Raw genomic sequence first — 13,702 nt, 5'->3', positions numbered from 1 at the left:
GGAAGTCTACCTTTGGCTGTTCAGAAACCCGACCGCCGTCTCTTCTCTGACGCATCAGACACGGGCTGGGGTGCGACTTTGGACGGACAGGAATGCTCGGGAACATGGAATCAGGAGCTAAGGACACTTCACATCTATTGCAAGGAGCTGTTGGCGGTTCATCTGACCTTGATAAACTTCAAGTCCCTCCAGCTTAACAAGGTGGTGGAGGTGGACTCTGACAACACCACAGCCTTGGCTTACATCTCCAAGCAGGGAGGGACTCATTCGTGGAAGTTGTTCTAGATCGCAAGGGACCTCCTCATCTGGTTAAAAGATCGAAAGCTCACGCTGGTAACGAGGTTCATTCAGGGCGATATGAATGTCATGGCAGATCGCCTTAGCCGGAAGGGTCAGGTCATCCCCACAGAGTGGACCCTTCACAAGAATGTTTGCAGCAGACTTTGGGCCCTGTGGGGTCAGCCAACCATAGATCTGTTCACTACCTCGATAACCTAGAGGCTCCCGTTGTATTGTTCTCCGATTCCAGACCCAGCAGCAGTTCACGTGGATGCTTTTCTGCTGGATTGGTCCCATCTCGACCTGTATGCATTCCCGCCGTTCAAGATTGTCAACAGGGTACTTCAGAAGTTCGCCTCTCGCAAAGGGACACGGCTGACGTTGGTTGGCTCCGCTCTGGCCCGCGAGAGAATGGTTCATAGAGGTACTGCAATGGCTGGTCGACATTCCCAGGACTCTTCCTCTAGGAGTGGACCTTCTACGTCTACCTCACGTAAAGAAGGTACATCCAAACCTCCACGCTCTTCGTCTGACTGCCTTCAGACTTTCGAAAGACTCTCAAGAGCTAGGGGCTTTTCGAAGGAGGCAGCCAGAGCGATTGCCAGAGCAAGGAGGACATCCACTCTCAGAGTCTATCAGTCTAAAGGGGAAGTCTTCCGAAGCTGGTACAAGGCCAATGCAGTTTCCTCATCCAGTACCACTGTAACCCAGATTGCTGACTTCCTGTTACATCTAAGGAACGTAAGATCCCTTTCAGCTCCTACGATTAAGGGTTACAGAAGTATGTTGGCAGCGGTTTTCCGCCACAGAGGCTTGGATCTTTCCACCAACAAAGATCTACAGGACCTCCTTAGGTCTTTTAAGACCTCAAAGGAACGTCGGTTGTCCACTCCAGGCTGGAATCTAGACGTGGTCCTAAGGTTCCTTATGTCATCAAGATTTGAACCTCTCCAATCAGCCTCTTTTAAGGACCTCACATTAAAAACTCTTTTCCTCGTGTGCTTGACAACAGCTAAAAGAGTAAGTGAGATCCACGCCTTCAGCAGGAACATAGTTTTCACATCTGAAACGGCTACATGTTCCTTGCAGCTCGGTTTTTTGCTAAAACGAGCTTCCTTCACGTCCTTGGCCTAAGTCGTTCGAGATCCCAAGCCTGTCCAACTTGGTGGGGGACGAACTGGAGAGAGTACTTTGCCCAGTTAGAGCTCTTAGGTACTATCTAAAAAGGTCATAACCTTTACGAGGACAATCAGAAGCCTTATGGTGGGCTATCAAGAAGCCTTCTCTTCCAAGGTCTAAGAACTCAGTTTCTTACCTATTCAGGCTCCTGATTAGGGAAGCACATTCTCATCTGAAGGAAGAAGACCTTGTTTTGCTGAAGGTAAGGACACATGAAGTGAGAGCTGTGGCTACTTCAGTGGCCCTCAAACAGAACCGTTCTCTGCAGAGTGTTATGGATGCAACCTATTGGAGAAGCAAGTCAGTGTTCGCATCATTCTATCTCAAAGATGTCCAGTCTCTTTACGAGAACTGCTACACCCTGGGACCATTCGTAGCAACGAATGCAGTAGTAGGCGGGGGCTCAGCCACTACATTCCCATAATCCCATAACCTTTTTAACCTTTCTCTTGAATACTTTTTATGGGTTGTACGGTCGGCTAAGAAGCCTTCCACATCCTTGTTGATTTGGCGGGTGGTCAATTCTTTCTTGAGAAGCGCCGAGGTTAAAGGTTGTGATGAGGTCCTTTAGTATGGGTTGCAGCCCTTTATACTTCAGCACCTAAGAGTCGTTCAGCATCCTAAGAGGACCGCTACGCTCAGTAAGAAAGACGTACTTAATAAAGGCAGAGTAACGGTTCAAGTCGTCTTCCTTACCAGGTACTTATTTATTTTATGTTATTTTTGAATAACTAATAAAATAAAATACGGGATACTTAGCTTCTGTGTTAACATGTATGCTGGTCTCCACCCACCACCCTGGGTGTGAATCAGCTACATGATTATCGGGTAAGATTAATATTGAAAAATGTTATTTTCATTAGTAAAATAAATTTTTGAATATACTTACCCGATAATCATGATTTAATTGACCCACCCTTCCTCCCCATAGAGAACCAGTGGACCGAGGAAAAAATTGAGGTGGTGTTGACAAGAAGTACTAGAGTACCTGACCACAGATGGCGCTGTGGTGTTCACCCCCACCTGTATAGCGATCGCTGGCGTATCCCAACCGTAGATTTCTGTCGGCAACAGAGTTGACAGCTACATGATTATCGGGTAAGTATATTCAAAAATTTATTTTACTAATGAAAATAACATTTTTCAGATTTTTATGAATCTTTTTTTACTGTTTTATTGTTAGGCTTTGATTATTAGCAGTATGCCTAACAAGGAATAGCTGCACTCGGTGTGACATATAAGTAGTTGTTTTACTTAAGTATCTCTGAATTTTTCCTCTTGATCCAAGCTGGGTTACTTTTTTTCTTCAAATTTTTTTGTTTCCTTTGGGTTCTTCTCTTCAACTTTTACTTTGTGCTACTCTCAATTCTCAAGATCAAATCTTTTTGGGAGCTGTATAATAGTTTTGCAAAGTGACTCCATCTTCTTACGTTGTTCTATGATAGCACAGTTACCCCTAAAAATTTTTTTTTTTTTTTTACCTCATTTGGGATACACTTTTAGAAATATATTTGCTTTTGAATTGAATAAGTGTAAATTATAGCTTGGGCTGGAAATTGTACGGAATTACGTAGTTATCCACATATGCTTTGAATATTCAGGTGCATACTTTACTGTAGTCTTCGTTGTTACTAGAATGCCAAATCCCTATACATTGTACCACCTAATAGATAGAGCGGCAATTTTATCATTTACAACATAGAGAAACCAGAGTAAGGCATGAAAAATAGAATAGAAAGTAATCTGGCTTCGTGTCAAAGGAAGGATATAGTACAGTACTTAAAACATTTAAGTACTGTATACAGTCTGCTGTATAAGGAGGACTGTAAGTAGAGTCCCTACCTTGTATGGGGCCAACATGTTTGCTAACCAATTTTTGTGTTTCATTTCAGGTCCGTGCAGTAAAAGCCCACATTGAGCGGGACCCTGACAACGTAAAGTTTACCGATACGCCCGTTCATGTTCTCGCGACGATATTGAAATCCTTTTTTAGAGATCTGCCGGAACCATTGCTCACATACGAGTTCTATGACCCGCTGATTAATGCAACAGAACTTCAGGATCCGGAAGATCAACTCCAGACTACGTATAATATCATTAAGAGTTTACCAAAGATTAATTTTGACCTACTAGAAAGATTGGTATTTCACATGGTGCGGGTGGCACAACACGAGACCTACAACCGAATGAACTGTAATGCTCTTGCGATAATATTTGCACCCTGCATATTAAGAAATCAACGTTGTCAAACAGTGCAGGACTCGCTGAATGATATTGCCAAGCAAACATCGGTAATGAAAATAATGGCTATTGTTTAGTGTTGAACTTTTGACATATGTTTTGTGGTTATAAAATTTTTATGTTCTATATTACTAAATAGTTTCCATGAATGGCTTTTGTAAGAAAATTCTCAAATTTTTGGAATTTGGTCATTTATTTTTCAGGTTGTAGAGGTCATTATATCACGACAGTTGAAGGAGGTGAGAATGACCCTTCAAGATATTGATACTGTTGACTCAGAAATTGTATCAGCTGGTGTACGTCTAGATACCCTTCGATCTTCAAAGGTAAAGTGTATCCCTTTGTTTTTTATATAATAAATTCCATTTTGAGATCATTGTAATATTGTATATTTTTTTTAGCAGCATGTTATTTCTATATGCAGTATAAAATTTTTGGTGTGATATCTATTTTTTTATATTTGTTTCAGCAGTCAATATATCTTAATATGGGACTCGCTGAAGGGTGTGTCTCCTCTCTACCTCGGCCATCAGCTGCCCTGAGAACATCTCTAACAGAACCCAGCGAATTTGATTTAGAAGAAAAGCTGTCCACGCTGCAGGACACAAGACATCGTCTAGAACTGAAGGTTCCAGCCCTTGTTAGAGGGAGCGAGTCAGAAGACGACTTGCTATCGACTGATATGTCTAGGGCGGGTTCATATGAAGACATCCCAGGAACCCCATCAACTCCGTATAGTAGGCCTCCTAGAGAGAGAAAGGAAAGCAGCATTGGCGAAGAGTTTGATGATTATCCTGCCGCAGGTGAGGAGAATGTATTGTTAAGTGGTGTCCTGGTGTTTTTTAAAATATTTCCTTTTGCTTTAAGCATCATAAGTCTTTAAATTTTTAAAATTAATTATCAATATCAGGTCTCCAGTTTTAAAGAGCATTAAGATGTTATTTTACTTTTTTTTAAATAGCCACATGGTGTTACTGTGGTCAGTTTTCAGTACTAGTAGGAGCAAATAGAAATTAAATACCTACGATAATGTAGTGTATTCCTTGAGGCTAATTCTGTAGTGGCTTCACTGCAGATATTTCCAATTCAATCAGAATGAAGAAAGTTAGAGGTTAGGATGATTATGGACACAAGTGAGCAATTTCACCATGTATTTTTTATATACAGTGTATAATTTTGTTATTTTCTGTGGTCACATGTTGAAACTTAAATTTTTACTTGGTAAAACAACCATTATTACAATCTGAAATGGAAAGGATATACAAATAGACTAACCTTGTGGAATCATCTCCAACCAATCAACTTCAAGAAATGGTTGTGATATAGCAGTGGGAAGCTTTTATTACTGCAAAGGTAGGTGATTTTGGTTATAGTAAGGCAAACTGTTTACAGATATTTATTTTGGATGATACACAGCTACCAGTTACTCATTTTGATCCCAAGATGTATGCCTCTTGTCCGGTGAGCTTGTTGTCCTCCATCTGTGATATAGGCCCATTATTATTATTTGTTAAGCTACAACCCTAGTTGGAAAAGCAGGGTGCTATAAGCCCAGGGGCTCCAACAGGGAAAATAGCGAAGTGAGGAAAGGAAACGAGGAAAAATCAAATATTTTAAGAACAGTAACATTTAAAATATTAATGTATAAAAAGTTTAACAAAACAAGAGGAAGTGAAATAAGATAGAATACTGTAGTGTGCCCTAGTGTACCCTCAAGCAAGAGGGGTTTAATAATTTTGGTGTGTGGAAAGATGATTCTTTTTGTTGAAAGAAAGAAATTTTAGGCCAACAAATATTGTCATTTTGATAAACAGAAAAGTTACAATATAATTTTTTCATGGGTTGTATACATATTGTATTGTAAAGTCAATATTTAAGGATTATTAATACTGTATGAGTAAGTGAACATATTGTAACTGAAGAAATATTTATCAAACGTTTGTGATTTGCTCTTACCACCAAAACACTTCTAAATCAAGTCATTATCTCTTGTTTTTTGAGGCCAGCTCTGCAAGAGTCAAGTATGACTCATTGGGCTGGTAAATCTCATTCTAATAATAATGATATTGTTTCTTAAAATTCCCTTGAAAGAACATTGGAATTTAACAGGATTCATAGTTTTTTATGTTTGGGTGGATGGATGGAGTGAAGAAAGCTCTGGGTGATAGGAGGATAGATGTGAGAGAGGGAAGAGAGCGTGTTAGAAATAGGAATGAATGGCGAGCGATTGCGACTGCTGCTTCCTCCGGTGCCTTGGATGACCTCGGAGGTAGGAGCAATAGGGGATTCAGTGTTATGAAGCTTCATCTGTGGTGGATAACGGGGAAGGGTGGGCTGTGGCACCCTAGCAGTACCAGCTGAACTCGGTTGAGATCCCTTGTGAGGCTGGGAGGAACGTAGAGAGGAGAGGTCCCTTCTTTTGTTTTATTTATTTGATGTCAGCTAACCCCCAAAATTGGGGGAAGTGCCTTGGTATATGTATGTATGTTTAGTTTTTTATGTTTAAATTTCTCAAATTACATAAATTTTATTATGTTGCAGGGGAGAGCTCAGACAGGATTAAGAAAAAGATGTCGAAGCAAGATAAATCTGATGAGGATCGTAGTGTAACGTCCAGATTACACCATGACTATAGTGATGATGCTGTGATGGTATAGTTTATTTAACTTCATATTATGAAGTAGATTGGCTCTTATTCAGTGGTTGTACCCTATAATTTTTGAAAGCTGTGAAATGCGAACCATGGTTTTATAGTGGTCGGAAAGCAGTGAGGTGTAAAATAATCCAAAACAGTGCTTTAAGGGCTAAGGTTAGACACGAAGGAAATAATATTTGCATTGAAAAGAACAAAAATTGTATATAAATTATTTTCATATAAAGAAAACTACGGTTTACAGTCTGCTTTAGGTATGTATATGTATGTGCTTATCATTTGTTCCTGAGACATTTTGTTGAACTCTGCGTATGTTGTAAGTAATTAGATTGATTTCGTCCTTTTGCTTCTTCGTAATACAGGATAGCGGCAATAAGGCCATCGTTGTGACGGAAGTTTTTTTGTACATAATAGTATTAAGGTACTTTAGTTTTATTTGCTTATGGGGAGATGAACACTGAAAGTAAGTTTATTGGCTTTGTATATCTTTTAGCATGTCAGATTTTCTCACAATCATTTCTTTATCCTTCCTAAGCGTTGTCACGTTGGGTTGCAGTTGGGCCGATTTATCAAGATAAGTTTGAATTTTGCAACTATGATCATCCCCACAGGACCTTTTTTAGTAGTAGCTAGTGCATCAATGAAAGCTCAAGTTTGTCACGATGTCTGTGTGAAACTAGGATATTTGGGGCCGATTAGCAGTTTGTTAGCCAGGATTACTTTTTTCTCATCATACGTCAGTGTCTTTACCTCATTTCATCCTGTTTATTGTAAATGAAAGCCATTTTCTTGCCTTGAATCATAAGTCACCTATCTTTGTTTTTTCTTTTCAAGGTTTTTGTATTTTTATAGTTGTCTGATTGATGCCTTATGTAATTCCTAGTCAGTCTCTATACATTTTAGCAAACCCTATTGTGTGGTTTTGTGAATTAATATTTTAAGCAAACACAACATTCATTGTTTTTATTAAGAGCTATGTACATGGTCACATACAGAAGCTACTTTGATGTGCAAAAAATGTTGCCAGAATGATTTAGTCTCTCTATTTGTCTCTGTCTTTAATAATTTAAAATACTCTTATTATATTGTTTTCTATAAAACTGGTAATACTCATCTACTGAAGCTGCTGTGCCAATTTTAATTTTCTCTTCACAGTGCTTTTAATGTATTGCAAATACGTTTAGTGCCTTAGATGTTTTTTGAAGTTTAGAATGGTAATCTGAAATATCGGTATGTAGCTTAGACGAAAGTTAATGGAATTTTAGAAAATTTTTATGCTTTTAGATAAATAGCATTACTTGAATGGAAGCACAAAGCATATTTTATATGCTTGTTTGTTAGGATAATTTTCCATCCCCATCTGCAAAAATAATTACATGTGAAGTAGTCAAAGGGTGACTAAAAGGGAACATAATTTTTACATAGCATTAGTTAAGATTGTCACTTGTAGTATAGCATTTTATTCTCTCTCGGTAATTATCCTAAATGTTACTAGAAGCGGCTTGAAATGGCCTTTAATTGTGAGACATTTATTTGCTCAGTAGCTTATAACTGGTTATGGATTAAGAAAGCTGGTTACACGGTGAGAATGGCAACAACGTTGGATGTTTAAAGCTGTTAATCGTTTAATGTTTCAACAGTTATGTTTCAAAGGTTTAAGTAAATACCAAGCTTAATTCAGAGCCTGGATTTGAGTGAGAAAATTTTATAATGGTACTTTTTATGAGGGTAGTTAAATCTGAATACCATTTTGAATGATTGTCCCTTTTTGCGAGTTGAATGTTTCTGTTCACTACAACAAAATGGCCATAAGCTATATTTGTGATGTGATTAAACTTCAATATTTTTATTATTAGCAACAGCATGGTAAGGTTGCACTTTTCAAATTTTTGCAAAAGTATGTCACAATTGATGGGTCTCTCTCTCTCTCTCTCTCAGAAATAGCAGTATTCAGTGTAAGTTAATGTTTGAACCTTATGAAGAGTTTATATTTTTAGTAATGTAAATATTTTAGTCCACGGGCTTGCATTTTAAAGCTTGCAACTTATAAGTGGGTTGTTTGGCTTGATGATTTTATGGTTTCTAGCCTTCATTTACAAGCAGTTTGATGCTTTCGTAGACTAAAGGATACAAAAGTAATCATTCTGTAACTAAAGTAACACTTATAAGTATTAGGATGGCATCAGAATTTGTACTGATGAAAACTGTTCTAATCTAGCTAACATAAATATACATTTAAAGCCCTTGTTTCGTGTCTCAACTTTTAATTACTAAGCTGTATTAAACATCATGACATTTTTTAATCCATCACATCATATGTTATTATATTTGCTTGTTTTATGAGGAAAGTATTATATTTGAATGTCATCAATGCTGTTTCAAAGTTCTCTAATATAATATCAATTTTTGCAAGCTGTTTGTAAGAAATCTTTTCACAATGTGTAAGTAAAAAAAAAAAAAAGAAATATAGAGGCTAAGAATTGAAAGCTTGTATTTAGATATCTACAGTATCTATAGAAGTAATTAGAGCAATCAACGATAATCGTAAATATCGTGGCCTTGCATAATAGGTTTTAGTGCATAGGAACATTTTATTTTTACTGCACTAGAATTATGAAGGTTATCTTTTTATAAAGTCAGCATAGAAGTAGAATAAGCAGTTCATTTGGCGAGGTGGTCAAATCTATTGGTACAGTTCCTGGCAGTTAGATATTTGGGAAAATATTTAAAAAAGATGGAAAAAAAAAACTTTAGTTAAACTGCAACCTTATTTTTTTTTTTTATTATTTTTTACTAGCTCAAACAGAAATATGTCTATAAAATGAGTGTGATTATCCTGGAATTACAGGGTCATGATTGGTCCAATCTTGCAAAGCCTTTCAGAATAGGTAGGAAAGATATGAAGAAACCTTTATTGTGAATATTAGGTTGGGAACCTTAAATGTGATAGTTAGACCTCTGTCTTTATTAAGAATTGATTTGATTGTTGTTAAACTGTAACTCACTATAATTGCAATTATTGTACATTACTGAACAACAAAGTAAATTGCATGTTATGTATTCAACATATGAGAACCAAGACTCTAATTGGAAAGAAGTTGAATTATTTATGTATTAAAAGATCTCTACGCATAATTCTACAGTTGGGTAACACTTTATTAGGGTTGAGAATCAAATGTTTGAACCTAAAGTGTATTAGTGTCAAATATACAGTGGCTCAACAACTTCACCAAGCATAATTATTCTTTTGCTTTTAGCAGTTCCTAACATGTTGAACCATTTCTCTTGTTCTTTCTCCCTCAGTTAATTTGCCTTTTTCTTGTTTATAGAAGAGCAGCATAATTCCCAAGAAATCTGCAAAAATAAAATAAAAAAAAATTGAACAGGGAATTTTAAGAACATGAAATACCTAAAGAAAGTAGAGAATATTAAAAGTGAAATCATTTTGGCCAGGGGTAGATTATACTTTTTTTTATACATTTTCTATTTAAGATTTGTTATGCTATACAGTAGGTATTGAAAATTATGCATTAAACTGTTTATTGATAGAGAGATAGAAGAAAGGCTGATTGGAAAGTAATAGTGTCCATTATCCTTGTTGAGGTGGCACAAAATCTTAGGCCTCAGACATAACCTCATAAATGCCACTGAAAAAAGTAGATGAAACCAGTGACTTTAACACGTAACATTTAGCTGAATATTTCATGCATAACACAACAGAAACTCTTAACTGAAAAGCCATTTGTAATTTTGATTATAGTAGTAATGAAACTCGTGAAAAAGTAAACATCATAAACAACATAAAATTACATACAGTATATATAGAGGTAGAGTAATGTTGAAATCTATGACAGTTGGATATGAACGATTATCTTTAGGAAGAATACTTTTTTCATTGATTTTATCAATTTTCCTAGTTTGTGTTGATTGTCAAATATCACAGAGAGGCACCATCTTTTGCAAATAATTATTTGTTTTTATTACAAGGGTTTTATTATTTCTTAGAACCAGGAAATAACGGTTTTTTACTTATAGGACCCCAAAATTTAGTATCCATACACATGACTGAAAGGTGTTATGTTTGTGTAGCATTATATATTTAAAATGGAGAAATATCTTAAGACGTAGGGTATGAATGATATTAGGGATATTATATAAAGACCACACAATCATATTCTAGACTCTTAGGTTGGGAAGTCCCCGATTCGCCTTCAACTACTTATCATTGTAATGGTTTTCTACCGTGCATTCCTATTTTCTGAGTGCATTAAGCAATTTACTTGACTAGAAGTAGCAGGACATGAAATTTATTACAGATGGGGCTTTATTGACTTGAATTTTAGTCATTACAGGATTGAATACTAGAAAAGAAGGTGATAGGAGCTTTTTATAATATTGCCTATTGTAGAATGGCTAAGAGCATATTGCTCTTTGGGTGAGGGAACTAATTTCCATAGCCCAAAAGACAGTATTTGAATCTGCATTGTCAGGTGTTTTTTCTATGTTTAGGTATTAACCTATTTTCTTTTCCTAATTTTTTTCTAAAAATTCAATTTTATCATTCAGTTAAAAAGGAATTTTTATATTCTTTAGGGAGGTTTAATTGCACCAAGTAAGTTTTGGTACAAGTTGTTTCACAAGTATATAGAATAGAATACATAATTAGAACAGTAAAGCTATATTAAATTTGTACACGGAAAATAAATTGTGTATCACCTGATTATGTGACCACCAGGATGTAAGCAAACCATACACCTTATACATAGGAATGCATTCATATGTAAGTCAAAGAAAAGCTTAAACTACTCTGCTTTTCTTTATTAATTAGGGGCACAACAGTATGACTCTTACTTATATACTCAAACAGAACTCTTTGTGATAACAGTAGGATTTTATTCTATTTATTGGAAGGCAATCCAAAATAAAGGTGCAACTGGAGGAAAACTTGACAGTTAGACAATGAAGTTAAATCAAGAAATTTAACTGCAAGATGAAAGAAAGGCATGAAGGTGAATAGATGGGAACGTGAAAAGTTGGTACAGCTTTGGGGGTTGAAGGGACGATGCAATGTTCCTTTTATTCAGTAATGCATATAGTGTACCTATGGCAGACCCCCCACCCCCACCTCCAACAGGGAACAGTAACTTAGCTTTTGTGATGATTATATGCCTGTTACTCAATTTGTGAATGCAATTAGCTTGAGCTACTAGTAAGGCTTTGATGTACTACAAGGGATGCCACACATAAGATCTGTACAAAAACCTTGATAAGACTTCATAATACTACAAGCACTAAACTACAAGTAAAGAATGATCATTTGTACCACATACTTCTACTGATGACAATAAAAAAACATTCCAAGGACAGCTTGCAGGTTTAATATTTTGACAAACCCACTATAGACAAAAATTGGTATTGAACTGAAAATTATAGACAAAGGGTGCTTTTTGCTATACAGTTGGGTCATTTATATGGATAAGAAAAAAAATAATATAGAATAATCTTTGTTACAGGCAAACTTATTTTGATGGGGGCTGTAAATTTTGGATGAGATGATTTTAATGCCAGAGGTTAAGCAGCCTCTTAATTTTGAAGCATGTAAATTTTCACAAGGGCTCTTTGGCTCTTTCACAAAATCTGTATTCAATTTTCTGTACACTAGAAGAATGTTTCATTGGTATTGAAGTCAAATTTTAGTTATACTGTATTACATCTAAAGTGGTGAATTTTATGTTTGAATAGTGCTACTGGAAGATCTATGATAGGACCATAATACCGTACAATGAACTGTAAAGCAATTACAGTTGTTTAATTATATTTCTGTATTTCACAAACTAGTATAATTCTGTTACTACAATAATCACATCAATACGTGTTCCTTGTATAAGCGTCATGTTTCTTGTAATTAGAAAAACAAGTAACTTGCAAAAGAAAGGTTTCTCATCGTGTGCTCGAGTTCCATAAAAAAGGAAGAAAATCTTACTGTATGGAGCATTTAGTTAAGATAGAGAACCCATTTGTACTTTTCCTCAAATAGAGCTTTGTGCCAATATGAAGGGAATTGCAAAAGCTTAATGAGCAGTGCTTTGCGTTTTTACTCGAACTGGAAACTTCTTGTACCTTCGGTGTTTTTGTTTTGCTTATTTGTAGTTTAACATTCCCTTGTTTAGGTATCATTGTATTTCATCTGCTGATTAGCCCCAAGTTATTTTTCTTTACATCAATTATTTTTTATTGTTGCCCAATCTCGGGTTTCTTTTCCCTGTTATTTAATGTAAACACCATCTTTGTCAGATTTTTGTTCCATGATAGTTATGATTACGGTTAATCATTTAAGTGTTATGAATATCTGTATATTTGGATTGTTGGACTTCTTCCTATATGGAAGTAAAAGCTTTTAGAGTAGTAACTTATTTTATTTCAATGTGTTGACATTAGTAATTTTTGATGTGGGGTACAAGAAACTGTTTAATACTGTACTTGAATGTAAGCTGGCTTGATAACCGATGTGCTCACAATGGACATGAATGCTTCTGTAGTAAGAAGAAAAATGGTGTTTTTGAGCCAAGACGAAATTGATATGTTATGAGGAAATGGTGTTTTGAGTTGAGAGTAAATACGTTAGTGATGTCACAAATATTGGTTAGTTTAGGTCTTGTTTGTTACAGGATAAAGGAGGGTATCTTGGTTGCATGATTTTTGTAATTACTTTTCAACTTGAACTATGTTCTTGTAGTATCAGATGGCACAGTGTTGTGGTAATAACTTTAGTTTAAACCTTCAATTTGTAGTCGTGCTGATGCTTTCGTGAAAGTAGCATAGTACAATATAAAAAGGCTTGATGCAATTTTTAAAGCAATTTCTTACAGTATGATGAATGTTTAAGTCTAAAACAATATTATCCAAAAGGCTTGCTTAGGTGTTACTGAAATGCCATAAGGTCCAGAGAAAAATATGGCTTCAATGGAGTCCTTGTCCCCATATCATTTTATATGCCTATTTTGTACATTGATATGTTTTAAAATGATTGTTTATTAATTTCGATACTCATTACTTTATTCTTTTTTGTACAATGTATTATTTAAATTGATTTTTTGATGTGCAAATATACCAAGGAATTGAATGTTTCTAAAGTTGGTATTTTTTTTTATCCTATTTGGTAGGGCATTGTAATGGTGAGGGTAAGCAAACTAAAAAATATTCTACTGTACTTGACAGAGTAGATAAATTCCCATCACTAGTGGGTCTTAATCATTATAATTGAATAATCAATTGTTTTGCCCAGTGGGTTTTTTTTTCTTTCATTAACTTCCATTAGGTTGCCTCCCCCTAACAGGTTCCTCCCAATCC

General features: G+C 35.8%; 1 protein-coding gene across 4 annotated transcripts in view; it reads left to right on the top strand.

Annotated features, from left to right (window-relative positions):
- LOC137629529 (unconventional myosin-IXb-like) overlaps nucleotides 1–13,485 on the top strand; it is a 123,879-nt gene extending 110,394 nt beyond the window's left edge. For 3 of the 4 annotated variants that reach the window (XM_068360951.1, XM_068360925.1, XM_068360935.1), the window contains 4 exons: nucleotides 3,351–3,749; nucleotides 3,903–4,025; nucleotides 4,169–4,502; nucleotides 6,241–13,485. In XM_068360951.1, the coding sequence (XP_068217052.1) occupies nucleotides 3,351–3,749; nucleotides 3,903–4,025; nucleotides 4,169–4,502; nucleotides 6,241–6,356 (972 nt within the window). In that variant the 3' untranslated portion in view covers nucleotides 6,357–13,485. The remainder of the gene's footprint in view (nucleotides 1–3,350; nucleotides 3,750–3,902; nucleotides 4,026–4,168; nucleotides 4,503–6,240) is intronic. The other variant, XM_068360944.1, reaches the window with a different exon arrangement.
- The last annotated feature ends 217 nt before the right edge of the window (nucleotides 13,486–13,702 follow it).

The sequence above is a fragment of the Palaemon carinicauda genome, chromosome 2 (assembly GCF_036898095.1).
Source record: "Palaemon carinicauda isolate YSFRI2023 chromosome 2, ASM3689809v2, whole genome shotgun sequence".
Taxonomy (NCBI): Eukaryota; Metazoa; Arthropoda; class Malacostraca; order Decapoda; family Palaemonidae; genus Palaemon; species Palaemon carinicauda.
This window is presented reverse-complemented; position numbering and strand designations above follow the sequence as displayed.